This window comes from Scyliorhinus canicula, chromosome 21 (genome assembly GCF_902713615.1).
Source record: "Scyliorhinus canicula chromosome 21, sScyCan1.1, whole genome shotgun sequence".
Taxonomy (NCBI): Eukaryota; Metazoa; Chordata; class Chondrichthyes; order Carcharhiniformes; family Scyliorhinidae; genus Scyliorhinus; species Scyliorhinus canicula.
This window is the reverse complement of record NC_052166.1, coordinates 11,523,433-11,533,404: the sequence shown is the minus strand read 5'-3', so window position 1 is coordinate 11,533,404 and position 9,972 is coordinate 11,523,433. Positions and strand designations below refer to the sequence as shown.

General features: G+C 45.0%; 1 protein-coding gene across 1 annotated transcript; it reads right to left on the bottom strand.

Annotated features, from left to right (window-relative positions):
- Nucleotides 1-4,051: 4,051 nt before the first annotated feature.
- LOC119955674 (tubulin alpha chain-like) lies at nt 4,052-8,355 on the bottom strand. Its single transcript, XM_038782114.1, has 5 exons — nt 8,268-8,355; nt 7,451-7,673; nt 7,190-7,338; nt 4,972-5,652; nt 4,052-4,438 (listed from the first exon to the last, which is right to left on the bottom strand). The coding sequence occupies exons 1-5, from the start codon at nt 8,268-8,270 to the stop codon at nt 4,142-4,144; spliced, it is 1,353 nt and encodes a 450-aa protein (XP_038638042.1). The 5' UTR covers nt 8,271-8,355; the 3' UTR covers nt 4,052-4,141.
- Nucleotides 8,356-9,972: the final 1,617 nt, after the last annotated feature.

Below are 9,972 nucleotides of genomic sequence, written 5' to 3'. Positions count from 1 at the left end.
TGATTAAAACAGAAACATGATCGTGAACCTATTTTATTTACCCATCTGTCTTTTACTCTTCGTTCTACAATCTCAGAATTATTCCATCTGCGTTGTGTCAGGGAAGTTTTAACCCTTGACTAATCCAACACCGGGTTGGACATATGCATTTCAACTATCCCAGCTTCCAATGAACCGTATCAAGCTAATATTTTCTTATTCTTGCATACGTGAATTTTTATCCTGATTTACATTCTTCATGCACCAAAAATACCCTGGAATCATCAGTACAACAGAGAACAAAGAAAATTACAGCACAGGAACAGGCACTTCGGCGCTCCCAGCCTGCGCCGATCCAGATCCTTTAACTAAACCTGTTGCCTATTTTCCAAGGTCTACTTCTCTCTGTTCCACACCCATTCATATATCTGTCCAGATGCATCTTAAATGATGCTATCGTACCCGCCTCGACCACCTGCGCTGGCAAAGCATTCCAGCACCCACCACCCTCTGCGTAAAAATCTTTCCACGCACATCTCCCTTAAACTTTTCCCCTGTCACCTTGAAATCGTGACCCCTTTTAATTGACAGCCCCACTCTTGGAAAAAGCTTGTTGCTATCCTCCCTGTCCCTACCTCTCATACTTTTGTGGATCTCAATCAGGTCTCCCCTCAACCTCCGTCTTTCCAATGAAAACAATCCTAATCTACTCAACCTTTCTTCATAACTAGCACCCTCCATACCAGGCAACATCCTGGTGAACCTGCTCTGCACCCTCTCTAAAGCATCCACATCCTTCTGGTAATGTGGCGACCAGAACTGCACGCAGTATTCTAAATGTGGCCTAACCAAAGTCCCATACAACTGTATCATGACCTGCCGACTCTTGTACTCAATACCCCGTCTGATGAAGGCAGGCATGCTGTATGCCTTCTTGACCACTCTATCGACCTGTGTTTCCACCTTCAGGGTATAATGGACCTGAACTCCCAGATCTCTCTGTACACCAATTTTCCCTAGGACTCTTCCATTGACCATCTCGTCCGCTCTTGAATTTGATCTTCAAAAATGCATAAGTAAACATGGATCTTGGGTCCTAACGGTCGAAGTGAAAGATTTGTTAATTACATTTCAGTTTGTTATCGGTTTGACTTAAACTACTCAAACTATGATCTCGAAATCACAATATCAGACGACACACAAATATCACCACACTCACAAAGGAACCTGCTTCAGTGCTTTGACCAAAATTAATTAGGTACACGTCCTTGTAAACTCAAGGTAACTTCTCAGAAGATAAATGTTACAGAGATATATGAACAGCCACAAACCAAACACACACACATTCTCACAGCTCGCAAATATCATAGTTAACTGTTCGCTTTCTCTCATGGCTACAGATTGTCAAAGAGACAGCAATTTCACAATCGCTTAATTCAAATAATGAACAAGATCTTCCATTGGCCTTCCTCGTAAAAAAATATTTATTGTATTCCATTGATGTCAATTTCCAATGATTGATTTTATAGGCATTCGCTAGTCTCAGAGACGTATATTTTTTGGGGACAATTTAGAACAGATCAACTGTCTGCTGAAATGGTTAATTTCTCTCCAAAACCGAAAGGGTTGGACAGTAGACGGAGAACTTGGAACGCAATTGCGTCCCTTCACATAATCTAAAACTTATTTTGTTATTTTCTTTAATTTTACGCAAGTTTTTTTCTTGTTCTTTGAACTGAAATCAATTTCCAATGTTCTCTACTTACACAGTATTTGAAAGATACCTTATTGTTTTTTCTCTCAAATGAATTGGATTCCTGCCCAGTTTATCTTGGAGGCACTGGCCAGGACGGCTTGAATGGCTTAATCTGAAACTCAAATCTGATCTTAAAAATTTGAAACAATCTGAATTTCTTTTAGACAGAACCCCAGTTGTGGCGATTCTAACTTTAATCTTCTATTTACTTTACTCATTTTTCTTGTAGAGCGGGGTGGGGGGGGGGGGGGGGGGGGGGTCATCTTCGGTGTACAGCACGCGGCTCGGTGGATCTGTCATCCCCGGATATTTCTGAATAAAAAAGCTTATTGAGCGTTCCAGCCCTTTTTACTGTGAAGCAGTGTGTCTATTGAAATCCACCTGTCTTCCACATTTGATCAATTGGTTTACAATACTTCAGGGGGAGGAAAAGGGACGTTGTACCTTCCCCTCCTCATTTCTCAATGAACCCGAGGTCTGTATTTTGGATTTAGTTTTATTTGATTTTATTCCTTTTCTTTTTATTTGAGATGTATTTTTAATCTAAATAGTGATTGAAGATCTAAACTTTGTGTGAATTCGGGGCGTCACCCTTGCATGAAACCTCACCATTCAATAAAGTTCAAATTGGATTTAATCATCTTATCGATAAACTTTTGTTCTGGTTTCCAGATGACACACAGGGGACCACTGTTGTACCCACTCGAGCTCTATCGTTTTACTTGTCATGATTTCCTGGGACTAGACCCATCAGGAAATTACTCTCAGAGGTCGGCTTTTGCTGGAGTGTAACTTGTAGTCGACACATCTCTTGGCTTTTTATCGGATCACAAGTCAGTCACTTACATTTTCCACACCTCTAAGCACTTTCAGACAATACCAGATAACGCCTACCTTAGCTACCCACAGCCGTTTGACTGCTGGTCAGACCCTGTTCACAGGTTCGGAATTCGTTAGCCGCCAAATTCTGTCCAGTCCCCGGGATAAGTTTATATTTATAATGAGTAAATTTACTCACCCGGGTCTCTGACGATATCGGTCGACGGAAGAATCCGAATCACTGCACCAAACTGTTAGCGGGAGAGGATCTCAAAGAAATCACCCAGCGCCCAGGGCTGCTGGTCCTCGCATCAAATGGTTTATTTCGCCGGCGGGGACATGGCGTCTGGTAAAGTCTCAGACCATCTCTCCACCGAACAAAGGAAAACATCCATTCTTGTACATTTTTCTAAACAGCTACACAGCCCATTTCAGCTGAACCTTGTCCAATGTTATTGATTATAGATTAGATACATTAGTTATATATCCAATTAAAGTTGACATTATGCAATGTGGGTTGGTACCTTAACCAGCTGCTGACTGAATGAAGAAGTCACTCATACTAACTGTAAAGTTATCCCTCCTGACTGCGTCGGCGACCTTGGGCTGGCGAGAATGAATAATGCTCCTTGTATTTCTCTGTGCATGTCTCCCTTGCCTCCCTAGAATCTCCCATGTCTGTTTCCCATTCAATGGTTTAATATCAATCTTCGTTTTCAAACTGACTATCTCTGCTGTCTGTAATTAAATGCTGTCATTTATACCAGTTTACTACTTGACCCGGCTAATAGTTACTCAGGAATGTGGCTAATTCAGCTAAAGGCCATTTTGTGTCTTTAGAATTGCTAACTCAGCTGACAGTCATTTTGTGCAACTTACTTTAATTGTGTATCTGCCCTTTCTAATATTAGTAATTCTTAGGTTATAAAATCACATGCATTGTTTATACACTATCTATTCATACAAGATGCCTCTTATACAGGCATCGAAGTCAGGGTACCTTTATCCAAAATCTTCTTCCTAAATCTGACTCCAACACCAGCCTCCCAGGATTCAGTATCATATTTGGTCGACATATGCGAACATTTGACTAGTGCGATAGCGCAACTACAAAGTAATTGCAAACGATTGTAAACGTTAAACTTTCCAGCAAGTTCCAAATGCGAATACAATCTCACTGGCCAAAAAAATACAAATCACGAATAACCAGCTTGTTCAGAACTCAGTCGCATTCCTGCTCGTAACCCGAAACCAACAGAGGCCACTAACTCAGGCACAAATCAATGAAACCCTTTATACTTTCGATCCACCTATTCCAGAGGACAGTGTTTCGATAATTGAATTGCTCTGTGACTCTCGGCCTGCGCCCTGTGGAGCTTGTTGCACTTGACCTACTTTCTGTGTCCATTGAAACTGTTGTACCTTCAAATATTTCTCTTCAGATCCCGATTTGCAAGCCCGGCCGGTTACGGAGACAAATAATGAGAGTATTCCAAAGAAAATTTAAATACTTTATTGTCTTAAATAAACTTTATAATACCAATGTGAATTTAAGTTAAACCATTACGATTTCTAAATGAATGGATCTTATTCTTCCTCTTCGCCCTTTCTGTCCAGTGAGGAAGAATCAACTCCCACATCTTCATAATCCTTCTCGAGTGAAGCCATGTCCTCTCGTGCATCCTGGAACTCCCCTTCCTCCAGCCCCTCCCCCACATACCAATGGACAAAGGCCCGCTTGGCGTACATCTTATCGAATTTGAGATTCAGTCGGGTCCAAGCCAAGGAAATTGCGGTGGTGTTGCTCAGCATACAGAGGGCCCGTTGTACCTTTGCCAGATCACCCCCTGGCACCACCGTCGGGGGCTGGTAGTTGATGCCAACCTATTGGAGAGAAGAAAATAGGTTCGATTTTAATTGCTTACCATGCGGTTCAACACCAGATTGCACAACCTCCCATCACTTTTCAGAAAGTTGCATTGAGTATTAATGCTTTTTTCCGTATTTAAACATTGAGGTCTGGCCATTCCCTGGGTTATTCCCCTACATCAAGGCTCCAGTGTAAATGGAGAATCGATGCGCAAATTAGATTACATTCAAAAGCAAATTAACTCCTTAAAAGTCTAATTGCCGAACGGTCTTGAGTGTCAGCAAGATTTTTCCCTCCTCAAGGAAGGACTCCTGCTGGAGCATTCCGGTTTGAATTCAAGGATTAAACTCCGGACAATTGCAAATCCAGCTCCCCTTTGACAGTTTCCCATTGTTGCAGGAATGGGGACGGTCTGTTCGGGAGTTCTGCCTGCGTAGAAAGACACATTTGAACCGAAATGAAGTGAACAGTGTTGATATGTGTTATCGGAGTTTCACATTCTTAGCTTCAGTGTACCAAGTGGACAAGACGCAAACGCCACACTTACCTTGAAGCCAGTGGGACACCAATCAACAAAGGCGATCGAGCGCTTGGTCTTGATGGTGGCGATGGCGGCGTTGACATCCTTTGGCACAACGTCTCCTCGGTACAGCATGCAGCAGGCCATGTACTTGCCTTGGCGGGGGTCACACTTCACCATCTGGTTGGCTGGTTCAAAACATGAATTGGTGAGCTCCGACACCGAGAGTTGCTCGTGATAAGCTTTCTCAGCCGATATAAGAGGGGCAAAGGTCGCCAGAGGGAAGTGAATGCGGGGATAGGGGACCAGGTTGGTTTGAAACTCAGTCAGGTCCACGTTGAGGGCACCATCGAACCGGAGTGAGGCCGTGATGGACGACACTACCTGTCCAATGAGACGGTTGAGGTTTGTGTAAGTCGGTCTCTCAATGTCAAGGTTCCGCCGACAGACATCGTAAATGGCCTCATTGTCCACCATGAAGGCACAGTCAGAGTGCTCGAGGGTGCAGTGGGTGACCAGCACAGAGTTATACGGCTCAACCACCGCGGTGGAAATCTGGGGAGCGGGGTAAACGGAAAATTCCAGCTTGGCTTTCTTGCCGTAGTCGACGGAGAGTCTCTCCATCAGGAGGGAAGTAAAACCCGAGCCAGTGCCACCCCCAAAACTGTGGAAGATGAGGAAACCCTGTAACCCTGTGCAGAGATCAGCCTGTGGGTAAAAACAGAGAAAACATATTAAAGATGAAACAGAGAATGGAATCTCTCCTGAAAAGGACAGAGGAACCTAACATTAGGAAATGTACTCAGAGTCCCTCCCGTGATGGCGCCCTGGGAGCTGCTCAGATTGAGCTGTATGAGCTTGGGGGAATGATCAATGGACATTGCAAAGGAGACAGAGTGGCGCCGTGTTGAAGCAGCTGGGAGAGGATCGATGGAAGAGAGGCTGCGGTAATGTTGGTGGTGACAAATTCATCAGTAGTAATCTCACTGTTGGCATGAATGTAGGAAATGTATAGATTGTATTGCATGTATATATATATATATATATATAGTGCAGTAATGCTATTAAATGTCCGCGTTTGTTATACATATATTTTTGTCGTAATGTATTTTTAATAAAACCTGCTTGGACACCCAGACAGAAAGCGTGTCTGCCAAAGGTGCAAGTAAGAAGGAGTAAAAGAGGAGAACCATTCATTCCAACAATGTTTTCAAAGAGGCGCCTCTTGGAACTTTGTTCTGATTGCACAAGATACCCTGGTGAGTAGACAACGTGACACATTGTGTTCAGTGCACTTCAGCCGGTTATGAATCTCTGAGTATGATAAGAAAGGAAGGAGCGACGTCTCTCTGCTGTTTCGTAGTTTGGTAATCTGCAAGGAGTTTTCAAGCATTGCTTAAAGGTTATATAACGCGAGTCAATATCTGAAATCCAACGGGCTAACTCTGATTTAATTGTCAACAAGTTCAAAGCATTTTCCAAAATTGTCCGAACTTGGCTTTCGACATTTCTAGTGAATAATTAAAGGTGGATTTTGATGGAGTGAGATGCTGGAGACATGTTGAATGGACGATTAGGTAAAGAGAGGTGGAGGCAGAGAGATGTTTACATGAACCTATGGAGAGCTGATGGTTTTACATGTTATCCACCCATTCAGCGCCGTCACTTGGCGACGTTGTCTGAGAAGGGTGATGAGAATTGCGTTGAATTGTTAAAATTAAACGTCTTCTCCTGACGGATCATTACTGTTAATTACTCTAAATTGTCACTTTTCTTTCTATCTTTCATACTTTTTGCCTTTATAATGGTTGAAATCTAGAGGGTTCTAGAAACAACGGGAATCAGAGCACCGCCAATTCAACGAACTGTTACCCCCATAGTTTTGACCCCTTTACGAACATAGAACACAGTGCAAAGGAGGCCACTCGGCCCATCAAGACTGCACTTGAAACCCACACAGACACGGGGAGAACGTACAGACTCCACACAGACAGTGACCCAGCGGGGAATCGAACCTGGGTCCCAGGCGCTCTGAAGCCACAGTGCTATCCACTGTGCTACCGTGCTGCCCAACGGGACCGCGTTTGGCAGGAAACAATCCGCAGAGTTTTGCTGGGGAATCCGAGGAGGAAAAACTTCGCGCACTGGTGAAATTGATGGTGCTGCAATCACTGACACCTCGTTTCTCAGCAAATGTGAACGGATATGAGGCAGAAATTCAGAACATCAAAGTGAGTCAACCTACCACCTTCCGGACACGATCCAGGACCAGGTCCACAATCTCCTTGCCCACCGAGCAATGGCCCCGGGCATAGTTATTCGCCGCATCCTCCTTACCGGTGATGAGCTGCTCCGGGTGAAAGAGCTGTCGGTAGGTGCCGGTCCGGACCTCATCTGGGGACAGGGAACAGAGACTTGAGACCAGGAACACAGAGGCTGAAGGAAATATTGCAATGAGTTTACTGAAGCACTGACTGACCAACCCAGCAACAATCTCCCCTCTTACCAATCACGGTGGGCTCCAGATCTACGAACACGGCCCGGGGAATGTGTTTCCCCGCCCCTGTCTCACTGAAGAAGGTGTTGAAGGAATCGTCACCACCTCCGATGGTCTTGTCACTGGGCATCTGCCCATCCGGCTGGATGCCATGCTCCAGACAATACAGCTCCCAGCAAGCATTCCCGATCTGTACACCAGCCTGGCCAATGTGGAGTGAAAGGCACTCACGCTGAAGAGAGAAGAAAAGGTGGTTAGTTAAGAATAACATTTTACAGATTCAATATGATGATGGATGGAGAACGGGCTGAGGGACAGCAAACATTCCGTCCCTGTCCATCCCCGATTCCGCCAAAACCTAATGGTTTTCTATCCCTGTTCTCTAACGAGGCGATTTAAACAGATCCTGGATCACTGTGAGCCCACTCTGCGACTTCCCCGAGTCACTGCAGCACCAGAAGGATATACACAACCATCCCTGTTCCAATGACCATGAATCATGTAGACCCTGAGCAACTCCCGTTTCCCTGTGGACTTCAGTCCCTGAGGGATTCCCGCTCCATGCGAACGTTTTGTTCCCTGTAAGTTCATGTTCTCCCTGATCTTGTTCCCCTTGCATACCGCCCATCCATATGGATTTGCGGATCTCTCTCTTTCCTTGGGATTTGCGGCTATCCCTGTGCATGCCTTTCTAGATCATTCTGACTCCCCATTGGATCCTACAATGTGTCACAGATCCTCTACTCTCCCTATGGATCCTCTTCCCGAGTGAACATGTGATACAGCGGTACATATCCCATTCGCTCTTGATTTAACGCTAACCTACCATAATTTCCTGTTATATTCACAGCTCCTCTCAATGTGTTGCGTGTCTTCCCGCTCGCGCTATTTATACCGAATTCTGTGAAGCAAACACGAGTTCCGATTGGACAGCGAGAACAATGCGACGTGGTTGCTCGGGGAAACGGTAACATAAAATGGAATGCCGGTTCGCGCCGCTGATTGGTTGGAATCTATGATGTGGAGATGCCGGCGTTGGACTGGGGTGAGCACAGTAAGAAGTCTTACAACACCAGGTTAAAGTCCAACATGTTTGTTTCAAACACGAGCTTTCGGAGCACGGCTCCTTCTTCAGGTGATCACCTGAAGAAGGAGCCGTGCTCCGAAAGCTGTTGTTTGAAACAAACCTGTTGGACTTTAACCTGGTGTTGTAAGACTTCTTACTGGTTGGAATCTGTACAAGGAGGAACCATGTGGTGGTCACAGTCGACCATGAGAGGAGCTTCGGACAGCAAGCGAGACTGGCCTCTTCTGTCAGTCGCCAAAACATCGCACTGAGTCCAGATAATGAAACCCCATCCACCAGAGACTCGACATTTAGTCCCGAACAGTTAAACCCAGTTCAAACCTTCCCGCTGAACAGACGTCGCCTGTCAGACCCGATATATCAGGCCAGCCCAGATCAATCAGACACTTATCTATTTGACTAGCTGTCACCTGAATTCCATTTCTAAAATTAATAAATTAATAACTATCGGAGTGCATTCATCATACACCATCCGATAAACCAGTAAATATCAGAGCCCATCCAACAGACACAATCTATTAAACCGGAACCTATCAGACCCCATCAATTAGGCATCATCAATTATATCAGATTCTGCAATACTCCATCCTTCGGGTATCAGTATGCATTCGATTCCATGTATCACTCACCATCCATTAAATCAGAAATCTATCAGAGCTCTTTGTAACCACAGTGTGTGTGTGTACCCCGTGTATCGGAAGGTGATCACACACGTATTCAGTTCAATCACAATCTATTTATTGGTCACAATGTTAGTATATACTTAAGAAATCACCCGCTCATATACTCTAAGACTATGACTGTCAATTTGAACGACCTTGACTTAACCAATTTTTTTACCAATTTGAATTTACAGTGCAGAAACGGCCCATCGAGTCTGCACGGCTCTTTGAAAGAGCACCCTATCCAAGCCCACGCCTCCACCCTATCCCCATAACCCAGTAACCCCATCCAACACTAAGGGCAATTTTGGACACTAAGGGCAATTTACAATGACCAATCCACCTAACCTGCACATCCTTGGACTGTGGGAGGAAACCGGAGCACCCGGAGGAAACCCACGCACACACGGGGAGAACGTGCAGACTCCGCACAGACAGTGACCCAGCCGGGAATCGAACCTGGGACCCTGGAGCTGTGAAGCAGTTGTGCTAACCACCATGCTACCGTGCTCCCCAGAAGGACGTGGATGCCTTGGAGAGGGTGCAGAGGAGGTTCACCAGGATGTTGCCTGGTATGGAGGGTGCTAGCTATGAAGAAAGGTTGAGTAGATTAGGATTGTTTTTGTTGGAAAGACGGAGGTTGAGGGGGGACCTGATTGAGGTCTACAAAATTATGAGACGTATGGACAGGGTGGATAGCAACAAGCTTGTCCCAAGAGTGGGGGTGTCAGTTACAAGGGGTCACGATTTCAAGGTGAGAGGGGGAAAGTTTAAGGGAGATG

Excerpts from the sequence above, each read along its gene's own strand:
- LOC119955674 (XM_038782114.1), bottom strand. Across the intron at positions 5,653-7,189 it reads TGGATCGTGTCCGGAAGGTG|GCTGATCTCTGCACAGGGTT; the intron begins GTAGGTTGACTC and ends TTTTACCCACAG. Across the intron at positions 4,439-4,971 it reads GGTGTCCCACTGGCTTCAAG|GTTGGCATCAACTACCAGCC; the intron begins GTAAGTGTGGCG and ends TCTCTCCAATAG.